Genomic DNA, 14,404 nt, shown 5'->3' on the forward strand with positions numbered 1-14,404 from the left:
TGAAAATGTACTCCCCCATGAAAAATCATATTTTTTATTTTTTTTAGAAGTTAAATAATATAATATTTAAGAAATAAACAACGTTATTTAGTGAACATGGCGTTATGAATAGCAATTGCTCTGTTGGCATATTCCATGATGCGCGCTAGCGCATCATGGAAAATATGCCAGCAGAGCAGTTGCTATTCATAACGCCATATTCACTAAATATTCGTTGTTTATTACTTATATTTGCATTTTACCACTCTCAAATACCTTGTATTAGCAAAGACCTTGACGTTTAGTTATTGCATCAAAAATAATCATGCAGACTGTAATGTATCATTTTAATTCACATAGATTTGTTAACAGAATCAATGATATGTTATAACAGTAATTCCTTTAAAATGTTATTATAAGACATGTTTTAATATCAAATAGGCTACATCAATTTTATGGAGTTGGAGAAAAACATATGATGTATCGTATAGTGGTTTTAATCTTTAACGCCATGGAAAAGTATATGACGTCACACCTTTATGACGTCATAGTATACAGACAGAGCAATTGCGATTATAGAAATATAATTGCAGTTCCTCCGTATGGACTTATAGTGGGAAATAACAATGGAAATGCAAATATAAGAATTTAAACCCATTTATTTGATTTTTTCCTCCCACTGGCAGTATATGATGTCAGATATGACGCTTTTTGTAATTTAATCAAAATCAGTCAAAGACTGACATTTTTTTAATATCGTTTTTGGAAAGGTGTTCGTCTTAGTTGATGTTATTATATATGTAAAACGTTATGAAAGTCATGATGACAAAATGAGCCTATGTTATCCATCCAACTGAATGATAAATGAAATGTTAGGGATGACTAATTAGCATAGCTGTGTTTGATTGCACGCGCCAATTACGGTAAACATCTATATAAAATATCAAATTAAAAGTGCACCAGTTAGTATCTTTGATGCGAATTCATGAAAGAATAGAGGTTGTAACAGAAGATCAAACATTCACAACGGTTCTGCTTTCTAAAAGTCGAAAAACCATTAGAACGACGTATTCTGCATAACTATATGTTCATGAGCTTCAGTACATTTATAATAAAAAGTTTATTGCATGAATATTCAGGATACATTTAGCACCCCCCTTTTTTTAAAAAGAAAAATCAAAGGACTATAATGATATGTAAGTGTCCGACTAACCCCTAGGTCTATGCTGTATTAAAATGCAGCAGCCAGCACTGATTTTTTAATTGCTTTAAGCTTTCATTATCATGTAGGGAATCACAAAATCTAAATAAAATATGTAAAATAGTCAACTTCTTGAAATCTTTTTAATTTAATTACTAGTACATGTAACATGTGCACGCAGTCTTCCAATATACAGGAAAGATTCATTTTTTTATTTGAAAATCCGAGAATTTTTCTTACTGAGTTAATTAAAGTTAATATTTGTCTACATCGTATGCTAACATCGGCTTTTCATATCATTGGATTTCAGAAGAGATAGAATATATCTTTTTTTCCTGGAGATCGCCCTGCCACGTGACTTTCTAGACCAATCAGGTGACGCATTTTATAGAAATATCACGAGGTTTCATAAAACGTTTGAAAATTTGTTTGAGCAATGGACAGCGTGTCCAAAATGCATTTTTTAATAAGATTAGAACTAGTAGTAGTAGTAGTGCAAAACTAAGACTACTGGCTCAGACTGCAGACCTTGGGGACTGTAGAATGCATGACGTCATAGGATTTTGAGGTAGAATACTGGGGATTCATTTTCATGTGTGGGCAACAATTTACGTGAAATTTGATAAAAGACATTTTAAAAGCCTTAATAAAAGACATGGGCTTTAATTGAAGGTAATCTTATTTTGCAGGAGCCAAATGGCATTATAAAATAGAGGTGTACTTTCTTGATTAGAGACGCATGTTTATATGTGGTTGAAAAATGACAAGTTCTGATTTTAATCTACATTTTTTCATCATTTTACCAATTAATCAAACAAAAGGCCGTCAGCAAAACTTCAAAAGTAAAAAAAAAAGTAAACGGAAGCCATATATCCTTTAGAATGTCCCCTTCATAGACGGTTTGAAACCCTCCTCCATAAAGGTATGTAATAGTTTGATAGTTGAGAACAATAATCATAAACTTCAAAAGAGAATGAATCTTGTTATGGCACGCCTCGCCAGTAATGATTTTTTTAATCACATAATAATGGTTAAAACAAAGGAACATGGAATCCATCACTTCTTGCCGTGAGGAAAAATAAAAACATATTGTTCAAATGGTGTTGCAATGATCAACCGTTAAACTCTCTCTTTGTAGTTGTATTTTTGTAAACTTAAAGTTGATTTCCCAATTGGATTTTTTTTTGTTTCCTTCCATTTCTATTTTTATGACAACAATTTTTTAAATGTTACTTTACGCAATTAACAGAGATGCAAATAGATTCATGGAAAATTGTTCTATTTGATTTTAATAATGATAATACACTGTAAATGATTTTGGGCATGCTACACATGCATGTATGATATCTGTCATTCTTTTATTTATGCATACGTACACATTCAAAATTAAACACAAATAATGGCAGTATAGAATGTTTATCAAGGCTTGATACAGGCACGTAGCATCGTTTTTGAAGGGGAGGGGGGGGGGGGGGGCCAGACTCATTCCAAAAATTTTGACAAGAAAAAACAAAAAAACAAACAAAAAGGAAGGAAATTTTGAACAAATCTTCAAAATCCTATTCCGGGGGGGGGGGGGGGGGCAAGGGAGGGGGGAGGCTGGCGTGGAATATCTATAACTTCAATTTCCCTCATAATTTCCTTATTTTCATACCAATTCTTTACATACTCCCACCAAAAAAGTAAGGGGGGGGGGCACTCCATGATCATTCAATTTTTTATATGTTATGTAAATTAAAAAAAAATTACTTCCTGCGAGAAAAAGTGGGGGGGGGGGGGCAGGTTGTCGTACCTTTAAAAATAAAACAACTTTCATATTTCAAACATTGAATAATTATTCATGCAATAAAATGCTGTCTTTGGGGTTCACACTTTATTGGATAGATGTAGCGACTTTGTCAAAAATAAATGGATAAAAAATATATAAAAATTCAAAAAGATACAGTAACAAAATTGTTGATTTGCATTAGTTGATAATTTTGTTTCTACAATTAACGCGACCTTCATAGTCCTAAAAAATTCTACTTTTTATTTGAAAAGTTCTTAAATCATTAGTATTAAGTAAGCAAAAATAACCGTAATTTTAAAAAAATCTTTACTTTAACGATAAGAAGTATTACAAAAGACGCAACAGCTAGCAAGTCGGCAGTGCGTGCTTTTCGCTGTGTTTATATACTTCTTCAGAAAAATTAGGAACCTCTAAAGTATAAAATAAGTCAACATCAATCAAATCCAGCTTTATCACATCCATTTGATACTCAGTCGAATTTACATCTTCTAATTCACTAAGGAAAAACGTATTCCTACGTATTCCTAAACGTATCAATATTGCGCTTCAAATGCGCATTTGTTTATCACTCAATAATTATAAAAGCAAGCAAATTTCAGTGGATAAATATTTTCATCGAAGACTACTATCGTTTGTCGCAATGAACCAAAGAATGCATTCAACTCAATTACAGTAACTATCAAATAGATGCTTTGAGGCAAGCCTCGTGTTAATGATTTAATACAACTACAGATATTCAGTCACGCCAATTCGTATTCACGTATGATTTTTTCGCTAAAGTGTTGATACTTATATTGGTTAACGATCTAATAGACGAAGGGGAAAATCTGGCAAGTTCTAAAGCAGTGTCGCTTTTATTCGGATCAGCACTTTTCTTCCGGTTTCTCTTTTTGCAAATACGACTGACTTCCTTTCCCAAAGTTCCCAAATCTAAGGCGACTATGGCAGCCAGAATTCCGACGACAATAAAGATTCCAAACGATCCAATAACTTGAGCAGACGGTCTGTAGTCTTGGCGGGTCTTCGTCGAGTATTTGGCACTGTTTTTTGACTTCATCACAGGTAAGGCTTTGTAGTTTAATTCAGTCTTTGTTGTTGTTGTTGTTGTTGTTGAAGTCGACGTAGATGTTGACAAAACAGAACTACCTGAGAAAAATATGAAGTTTTCTATTAATCATATCAATTCTTGTGTACAAAATTTAGAAAGACGGCGATAAAATTACGAAAAGTTCCACTAACTTGATGAAGAAGTGGAAGTCGGTGTTGCATCAATTGAAGAACTGAACCAACAAACTGCTGATGTTGTAACCCAAAGAGTTGTTGTGGCGAAAACTGTTGTAAATTCAGTAACAGTGACGTTCACTGTGGTTGTGACGTTATGATATATAACGCTGACGTTATCTTGAGGAGTGATTGGGTCTGTTGTTACAACATTCTGTGGTGTTGTCGTGTGTTCAGCTGTTGTTGTGTCTTCAGCTGTTGTTGTGTCCTCAGCTGCTGTTGTGTGTTCGGCCGTTGTCGTGTCTTTGGCCGTTGTTGTGTCTTCGGCCGTTGATGTGCCAACGACTGTTGTTGTATCCACGACTGTTGTTGTGTCTTCTAACGTTGTTGAGTGTTCGGTTGTTATAATTGGTGTTGTTGTTATATCTACAACAGATATTTCCTGGCATATAACCTCATAAAAGGAACACACTTATGAAAAACCGAACGAGTATGATAATACACAGCCTTTGCCGGGCCAAAGTTTCTAATTAATTAGAATACACTGTAATTATTTAATGTACCTTTCATTACACACGTACCCCCCCTCCCCCCCAAAAAAAAAATAAATAAAAAAACAATTCTGCACAATATTTGAAATTTTTTTTTTAAACTTCTTAGTTTATACATTTATAGATTGCTTTTGAAATTTATTGTTTTATTTTCAATTAATTTCATCAAGTATAGTTTTCTTAACGATATAATATTAATACATGTTTCTATAAATACAGTTTTGGAACTGTAAAATACACTTAACATGAGTGTAAACTTGTATGGTTTACTAGGTGTGTTTATTATGACGTTTATAATGGTATAATCACGATGCCCTGCCGGTGGTTACAGTCTGTGGTAAATTATCGTTAATTCGCTACCTTTGCACCGGATGATTGTGTCTTTGGAGTGGTCATCACTGGTATAAAGTTTGGCTCCGTCGAGGCATTCCGACATGTTGGCAGAATCTACGTTGCATTTGACCTTATCATACCAAATTTTGCCTGTACCACAAGTTGCACCTGCACACGACTCGCCTATATCTGGTCTAAAAATACGGACAATAAACTCCAATGACACACACGTTGCAGTCATTACTAATAGTACTGCCAGCCAAAAACTGGTGTAAAACATAAAGCAGGTCGTAAGGTAGTGTTAAAACAACTACTTATATACTAAGTACAGCTTTACAAGAACTCACGAAAAACCTGTTTTTTTACCCTCTCAAGAAAATTTACAGTTAATATATATATTAATTCTTCCAGTTTAGAAACATTTTTTTTCTAATAAAGAATATTAGGTGAAAATTCGTTTTGTAAAATTTTAAAAAGAGTTTAAGTAAGGGAGAATAATGGAATTTTAATCTTTAAACATATATTCAAACATGCTCCGATTTCCAGTAGTTGAAATCTTACACCGATTTGTTTTCCATTTAACGAACATGTAAATATGTACATGTTATTTGTTTATAAATCAAAATTTATGATTTTCGTAATTCGCGTTATTTGATTGTTTTGAAATCTGAATTTTACACTTATGATTTTTTTTTGCATGATACATGCAAAAGTAACAAAACCACAAATATCTGCTTGACGTAAGATTTAATAATTCTGTAAGAACGAATCGCAAATTAATATATGGTTAAAAAGTGTATAATAATGTTGAATAAGAATCGATTTTATACTTATATGAATTGGGCTTGAACACTTGGATTTGATGTTTTTAATGCATAAGATGCCCAACTTATCACAAACCCGCATAAATTTAGTGGCTGTTATCAATTCCTATATCCCCCCAATGATAAAAAACTACTGTTTGCAAGAATAAATTATTCTGTTATATAAAATACAGTACGGGTCCGAGTTACAATATACTGTGGAATCATTTAAATTCTTGGGGGCCAATATTTGTGGGTTGTGGGCTTTTTGCTTATTCCTGGAAGTGAAATTTCGTGAATACGTCGGTTTTTAGTTTCAGTAGGATTAAGATAATTCTCTCTAAATTCGTTTTCGTCGAGGATGTAAATTCGTGGGTGTGGGCTACCCACGAATACCACGGAACATTGAGCCACCACGAATTCTATAATTTTACAGTAGGTTGTATAGATAAAGTCCTCACAGATAACCTAGGTCCTGACACACCACGCCGACCGTTTCCTTTGGCCCTGAATCCCGGAAACCTCCCCACATGTTATTTATGAATATCTCAAGACGACCCGACAAAGGCACACTATCAACAGGAACCAGCACCAAGGGCAACTGACCTGCAATGGCAAAATGGTACTCACAGCATGGTTCCATGTCAAAAAATTAAGATAAATAAGTTCTTTGATTAAAGTTAGTAAATTCATATCTTTGTCTAACACACACAGAGAGAGAGAGAGAGAGAGAGAGAGAGAGAGAGAGAGAGAGAGAGAGCGCATTAATTTTTATAAGATTACAATGAACGGTAAAAAATTAAGAATTAGAGAAAATTTCTTAAATTTCCTTTTAATCACATTTAAGTGAGTAGCTTTTTTTCACTAATACAAGTTCAACGAGCATCATCATACCTGGCGTAGGTACAATGTATTCACAGATGTAATGACATAGCTGGTCACAGGTGTTGGTGTGCCACACCCACTCCCCTCCCTCATTGGAGTACACAGTACACGTGCCCCCTGTGACTGTACCCCATTTGTTCCATGTCCCCAGAAGTTCATTGTTTAGCTCTGTGAATACGGACTCTCCTTTTACTTGTTTAAGACCGGTGTAATATTCATGACCTCTGGAAAAAATGCATGAAAAAGATGGTCACTATGTTACTAGATAAAGTATACAACGAACTATTGTTTGATAACTCTGGTGCTATATTTCATATCTTGAAGACAAATATCGTGTATTTAAGAGAATTCTATTAACACATAAACAATATTCAATAGACAACATGCTGTCATACAGGATAAAATATGGATTAAAAGCCCAAAAAATCGCCAATATTATATCATCTCTGTTGCTTATTAAGCAGTATTTCGTTGGTTATCAAAACATAGTGACCTTACAGTGACAAAAGTCCATCTGCGAGAAAGTTGTGGATTTCCAGATTGTACACATTGGCCACCGTGGATCCATTCAGGAAAGCTTCACACCCCGCGGTGGCTGACGTGAAGATTCCCGCGGTGGTACCTAGACGGTAACAAACGTTCTTATAGGACGGGTGTTGGGTCCAGTTTGGGGGACAGGTCACATCGATGTTGGTCAACGCTGTCAGTGTACAACGAACGAATTTCAGTAAATAAAAACACATTGTAAGTTTGTACGGCATTATGTACATATACATTATTTTTAACAGATAAAAGGCAAAATACAAAAGTGTGCCCCAGCAATCAATATAGAGATACCTATATATTTTATTTTTTTACGTTAAAATCTTCGCTTCTTGGAATGATGAATAGTTTAATAACTTTAATTTAATTTTTAGTTAAACTTATCTTTACGTTAATTAGTACTCCGCATTTCATGTTTCCGACTTGATATATTGACGACAAGCAGTGTAAACAGTTTTGGCAGAATATTAAAAAATATGACGGTTTGATGGTATTTATGCTATGAAACTTTTGATCAAAAGTTATTCTTAGAGTTTTTTGAGTTTACAAGATGTACTATGAATGATAAAGCACAACTGCAATGTTCTTGAACTGCTGTTCATTTTTACGTATGAAATGAAATTCAACACAAACCAAAACCTTTAAAGATAATCTACATTTGATTTATTTCTCCAAACCTTCACACCCTTTTCAATTCATTCAACATATTTACTCGATAATGGAAATAGAGTATGAAATCTTATGTTGATGTTGAATCAAGGTTCAAAAAGTGATTTTGAATAAAAAACAAAGGAGGAATAAAATGGATATGTAAACACTATTTTACCGATTTTTACTGTTTTAAGTACATCAAGTCTACTAAACAAAGGAAAGTCTCGAATTTGTTTAAGTTTTATGCGAAGGAAATCAATCGTTAGACAAACCGATGTATCACTGAAGCGGAAGTCCGCGTTGCTTCAACGCTTAAGAGCATCATTGTTATTGTTTCTCTTTATTGATAGGTACATGTATGTCAAACACCGGGGTCATTCTATCACTTTTCGAAAAAAAATCTAAATTGATATTGATTTTCAATTGATCGTTATAATAGGGTATTGAAAAATAGATAATGCTTTCTTCATTGACATATTTCATTTATGCGTCTTTTTATTCAAATTAACAATTGTGATGCAACTAAATCGAAAATAAGTTAGCAAGGTTAAGTAAAAAATTCATAAAATGCAAAGACTTGCTCCTCAAGTTGGCGTGACAGCAGTTACAACTGATGTTTTGCCGTTATTTGCTCCTTTTAATCTATAGTATTTTAAAGGGTACGAATGCACGTATGTGCATATTGTTTCAGCATATTTCCATTTAATTTTGTTAATAATGGTAAGCCAAACAATATAATATTTATTTTTTCTCTTTTCAATGCATTACTCCTGAATTCCGAGAAGTCCTAAATTTTTAAAGCCAGTACTAATTTATGCTACCAATTTAATTTCTCCTAATCTCCTATCTCCTAAATGAAACACTTGTCCACCTTTATAATATGCGCATATTTCGCATGTGACGGAAAGAAAAAAAACGTCATCGGAATGTTGTGCTGTTAACCGACCGTTTTCGTACAGGCTGTTTGCGAAATTTTGTTTCACGATTAAGCGACATAAGCATTGTTATCTATTAAGGATGACAATTAATTGCAGAATTTTTAATCGAGTTAATCGCAATTCGATCAGACTAGTTAACCAGTTAATCGTATCAAATTTGTTACATATTTATTTATTAGCTTCCCCCATAGAAAACACAATTTGTTGTCGTAGACACAACTTTTTGAAGCACAACACGAATACTCTGTAATGTGTTCAGAAGAATAGAATTTAATTTTTATTTTATCAGTGTTATTATTTAAAAAGAAGCCGGCAAATGGGTATAGTATATTCTGGTTTCTCGGCCACATGACGCAATTTTGTTGTGAGTTAACGTAATTAATTTTAAATTGACATATACTCAACAGAGATCGAAAAAAGTTTGCCTATGACAAGATCTAGTTTTCTCGTTTAAAATATACCTCGAATCGTCATTTGTGTCCACTATAGAAAATTTATATATATATATCTAATTATAATTATGTATAATGGAGTGTAACATGAAAAGTCAAAGATACGCACTGAGAGAAGTTAAAATTGATACCCAATAATGCTCTTTTAATTCATGAAGTATTTAGGTAAAGCAAAACAGGTCCCGCCGTCACAAAAAGTTTCAAATCATTTAACGCAGACCTTAATTCACTCTAATACTTTAGGAGAGTGGTAAAATAAGAGTTCAAAACTCAGATTTAAGGCTGAATTCAGGAAAGTTTGTAACATAGGGGTGAGACCTAACAATGACGAGCTGTTTTGAACAAATTATAAATTTACAATTATTAAGCGATTACCCTCCCCATCTCAGCCTCGCAGTGTTTACTGCCCCCCCCCCCACCCCCCCACCCCCAATGTCTACAATCTTCTGTTATGAACACTGTTTGGTTATTTCGCATAAAAATTTAGATCCTCAGAAACAACAAACTATTATCTGATTTTTTACAATTTGTAATTTTAAAGATCATTTTTGTTGTAACAAACGTTAAAAATTCTGGACAGTAGAGCTCAAATTGTAGTAAGTAGCTTTGAAGAGAGAAACTCTTTTGATGTTAAAATATGCATCAGAATAAAACACTGACAATTTGTTTTCTACTGAAAAAAAAATCAAAATTGTCGATTTTATCAATCATTGCTTTTTATTACAATAAAAAAAATACCCGCAGCATTTCGACTATATTCACTTTTACATTGCACACTTTAAACAAAATCTGAATAATTTATCTGAATAAATAACAAAGTTTGACAATGCATGTATCACTAATTAATAATATACGGAATGACCTTACCTTGACCATTAGGACAAAATACCGATAGATGAACAAGAACGGCTAGTACAAGAAAAACCAGCATGGCTTTCCCTCAGTAACGACAACAATTTAGTATAAGGATTTCTGTTATTTGAAAAAAAAATCTATATACGCTTTTTGATGCTTATCAATAACAGTATCTGTAGTGTTCGCATTATTGATCTAGTCCTCCGTCAAGTGGGTGTGCATAGACACTGTCTTCATATTTGGCTCATGTTTGCATTATCAAAATCTGTACTATCTGTGCATGTACTTATTTACAGAAAATTCTAATGATTAACTGTATAACCATCCAGAAATTTAGACAGGTGCCTCTAAAGTGATTGTTCTTAAGTGTTTTGTGTTTTGTGCATCAAATACAAAGCTTGGAATACTCAATACATTTTTCCGGAAGTCGCATTGCTGCAAAAAATAACTTATTGAATTTAAGTAAACTGATGAGATCTCTGTTTTGTTAGTAATTTTTTTCAGCAGGCTTCAGTATGATTAGCTCCAATATAAAGGCACCGTCTTGTGGTCACGAAGTCACAAGTCGCGCTCATACCTACACGGACATAAATTTACAACGGAGTCTACTCCAAAAACATATAATTATAGTTATCTTAACTCATTTGCAATTTCTATTTAATGCCAACTGAAAGCCCTTAAATAAAAGACGAAAACTTATAATAATAAATGTAGACTAGAGTTTTAAGTAAAGCACATAGTTCAGTGGCCATGGGCGTTAGGCCAGTAACCGAAAGGTCGGTGGTTCAATCCGATGTGGTCTCTTGATGTTCTGCACTTAGACAAGGCACTTTATCTACACTGCCTCAGTCCATCCAGCTAAAAGTGGGTACCGACATATGCTAGGAGTTAACCTGCGATAGTCTAAGGCGTGTTCAACAGAGCGAGCGCTCGCCAAAATTCCCTTTACCTGTTTTTGCGAGCGATCCCGAGGGCTCTCTCTGCTGAACACGCCTCAGGTGTCGCACCCAGGGTAGCCAATGACTCCCATCAGCGTAGCACCGTGGAAACCGGAGATAAGCACCGGCCTTATGCGCCTAATGGCACGAGAAGAATTTTTAAAAGTAAAATTTAAAGATAAAAATTGGATAAATAAGTTTTATTAAAATAAAACCAAATAAATTATGTGCACATTCACAAAAAGAAATAAGAAACACGCATACACAAACTAAGGATGGCAACCAATATGGTCATACTTTATGCAGGTTTTTGTCAAGCAAAATAATTCGAGACAGCAGTTCCGTCCCCAACGAAGAAACGTCTGGTCCTTAAGGACAGCGTAACTCGCCACAGGCCTCGTGATGTACGTTCTTGGCGCCAAAGCCGCAACTCAAGGCTGTATTCTTCGTTCATACTGGTATGGTTTCATTGAAGTAGCATAGAGACCTAAATGAGTCCCATGGAACATTGTTTTTTCTCCTCAAATCCTATACACGCTACAAGATATCCGAGATCAACATACGCCTGTATGGCTGATTTCAATCTTATTGAAACTGCCTCTTCTGTAATTAATTAAAAAATTCAAATATCATTACATATGTATAACATAAAAAAAAATGATCTACATGTTAAAAAAAAACTCCGTACAATCGCGATTGTTAAACAATTTTTCTTAAATACCGTGAACTTCTGAAGCTTTTTCGACTAGAAGCAATATTATTTCGAGCTCTGGCAGGAAGGCTCAAGAAGTTGCCGCTGATGCCATTGTATTGATTATGAGAAGTTTTAAATCGCGTCATGATTTTAAAATTAGAAGAAATAAGAAAACTTACAAACAAGCGACTTTCTTGAGTGTGCACCTGTTGCGATACGACAGTCCGTCCGTCCCACACACTGGCTGGAGTTGTGACGGACATTTTCGAAATTCTAGACATTTTCCTTTCAAAATCGGCACACCTTGTCTTTGTTGAAAAGTTTTGTTTACTGTCATCGGATTTGCATTTTTGTACACAGCAGTGTTGGTAGACCTATGCTTGGTGAAAGAATACTGTTTTGGTATAACTGCTGCACGCATATTCAAAGTTTTCTTGTTTGGCCTTACTGCCAAAGACTTAAAGACCCCTTTCGCTTTTAGTGAAATTTTGTTTTGCAAGGACTTCTGTTTTTGTAGACTCCTCATCTTGTTTGGTAATGCGTTTGTCTCTTTCAACACAGGGAATCTAAATTGTCTTTCAGTTTTTGCGAAGCGATATTTTGGAGGAAATCGTTTTCGAAACCCTCCATTTTGTTTTTGTGCAGGCTGTTGTTTCAGAGTATTTTTGCTTCCTAAGATTTGTTGTCCAATTAGACTGCCCTTAACATTTTTGGTTTTTACCGTGGTGATTGTTTTAGGCGCTTTCGTTGTTGCGCTTTCCGCCTCTTGTTCTGTAGCCTGTGTTGTCGTTGCCTGCAGTGTCTTTTGTCCTTCTGATGAAGGCGTAGTTGTTCTATCTTCAGCTTCTATTTCCTCTGTGACAGGTCTTTCAGTTGTTGTTGTAAATTTGGCTCCTGGTACATTAGGTTTTGCTGTAGTCGTGATGTCTTCGGCTTCAATTCCACTTCCCCCTGATGAGGTTTTAGTCGGCAAAGAGGTAGTCATATCCTCGCTTTCATATTCTGGTTCTTCAGTAGAACTTACAAAGGTGGATCTTTTTTTCCCGGAATATCCGAAAGTAGGAGTTGGTGAGACTGTGGCTGTGTAATAATCGGGATAGTAGTAAAAGTAATCGTGTCCAAAGAAAAAGTTATGCAGGAATTGTCCTGGGGACATAGTTGTCATATCGTAGTAGTAACTGTTATCAGGCAATGGTGTTGTTGTTGCCGGCAATTTAGTTGTCGGTGAAACGGTTGTCGTAAGTTTTTGCTGAGGCTGAAAGTTGCTTTCAATTACTTTCCATTCGTAAACAATCGGTTTAGGTTTCACAACCTTGGTAGGTTGTTGGTTGTTCTGCACTCCGTTCGCCCGTTGTCTCAATGGAGCTGCTCCCCCATTTGAACTTGGGTGGATAGGAGTAGGAAACCGCTGTCTTTGGGTGGGCTTTGTTTTATTAGACTCCCATGGAGATATTCTATTAGGATTGTAATTCGGGTTTATAATGTCGTTCCACGAGATTTTTTTCTTCGGAGTTTGTACATTTCCTGTACCTTTGAAAATAAATTGAAACAATATTTCAATTAAAGTAATCATCTTCTGCTTATGAAATTTTTAATACAACCCACTTTATCATAATATCATTACAAGTTAAATATATTATTATAATAAATTTTCCTTTGAAAATATGTAATGAGCAATTCAACAATTAATATAATAAAACATATCATTCTTTCCAACTTTTAAGTCAAAATTCAAATAGAATTTTCTCTGCATCCGACTTGTTTATCAAAAAATAATTTATTTGTAACGCACTATTCTATTGACTTACAGTTTATTATGCATCTTTTGTTCTAATAAATATTGCGTTATTAGATAATTTATCAAAATGCGATCAAGACTTAAATATAAATTGTTAAATTATATTTGACAACTAGGCCTACATTGTTCACATTTGTGTAAACTTTTTTCCGGTTTAAAAACACACTGTCAAACTGATCAAAACTTTTTTTAAAAACCTATATCTCCGAATTAAAAAAAAATGAGCATATTAAGTCATCTTACTTGCAATTTTTAAAAATGAATTCATAAAAATTGAGTAAAGCCGTCAATTTGTCAGTTGAGTATTGCAGGACTGAACATTATTGAATATATTATTAAATTGAAAATAAACTTACATTGATTAAAATTCCAGAAACAAAGAAAAAATACAAGAAACGGTGATCTCAAAACGCCTGTCTTCATTTTAGCTGTTCCCGAATAGAGTCTACTTGGTAGAATAAATAAAGCAGTTTTATTTACAAAACACGTGTTGTTCAATATATGAATGTATAATCATAGATCAGGATGAATAATTCTGACCATAAATCACCATCAATGACCGGAACGAACGTCATCGTATCAAAGACCAAACAACGCGGAAAACACAACGACGTTTAGCGGAAGGTTACGGTCTGACTAATAACCTCACGGGACGGCGTGACACACAGGAGCCAAGTGGTCATGTTTTGGCGAAATGAAACAACAGTTTAGCATCAATGATTTGGAGTTTTGTACACAGTGAACCTGAAACAAAAAGGAGAAGAAATAAAGTG

The 14,404-nt window shown here is 34.4% G+C and overlaps 2 protein-coding genes across 2 annotated transcripts; both read right to left on the minus strand.

Moving 5' to 3' along the window:
- Window positions 1–3,314: 3,314 nt before the first annotated feature.
- On the minus strand, window positions 3,315–10,222 carry LOC128187527 (serine-rich adhesin for platelets-like). Its single transcript, XM_052857949.1, has 8 exons — window positions 10,214–10,222; window positions 9,093–9,138; window positions 7,261–7,462; window positions 6,772–6,986; window positions 6,339–6,483; window positions 5,102–5,268; window positions 4,209–4,511; window positions 3,315–4,115 (listed from the first exon to the last, which is right to left on the minus strand). Exons 1-8 carry the CDS (start codon window positions 10,220–10,222, stop codon window positions 3,706–3,708), a joined length of 1,497 nt encoding a protein of 498 aa, XP_052713909.1. The 3' UTR covers window positions 3,315–3,705.
- A 1,102-nt stretch (window positions 10,223–11,324) lies between these two features.
- Window positions 11,325–14,134, minus strand: LOC128188968 (uncharacterized). The gene is made up of 3 exons (XM_052860316.1): window positions 13,988–14,134; window positions 12,013–13,363; window positions 11,325–11,742 (listed from the first exon to the last, which is right to left on the minus strand). Exons 1-3 carry the CDS (start codon window positions 14,052–14,054, stop codon window positions 11,694–11,696), a joined length of 1,467 nt encoding a protein of 488 aa, XP_052716276.1. The 5' UTR covers window positions 14,055–14,134; the 3' UTR covers window positions 11,325–11,693.
- Window positions 14,135–14,404: the final 270 nt, after the last annotated feature.

Source organism: Crassostrea angulata, chromosome 6 (genome assembly GCF_025612915.1).
Source record: "Crassostrea angulata isolate pt1a10 chromosome 6, ASM2561291v2, whole genome shotgun sequence".
In the NCBI taxonomy this organism is placed as follows: Eukaryota; Metazoa; Mollusca; class Bivalvia; order Ostreida; family Ostreidae; genus Magallana; species Magallana angulata.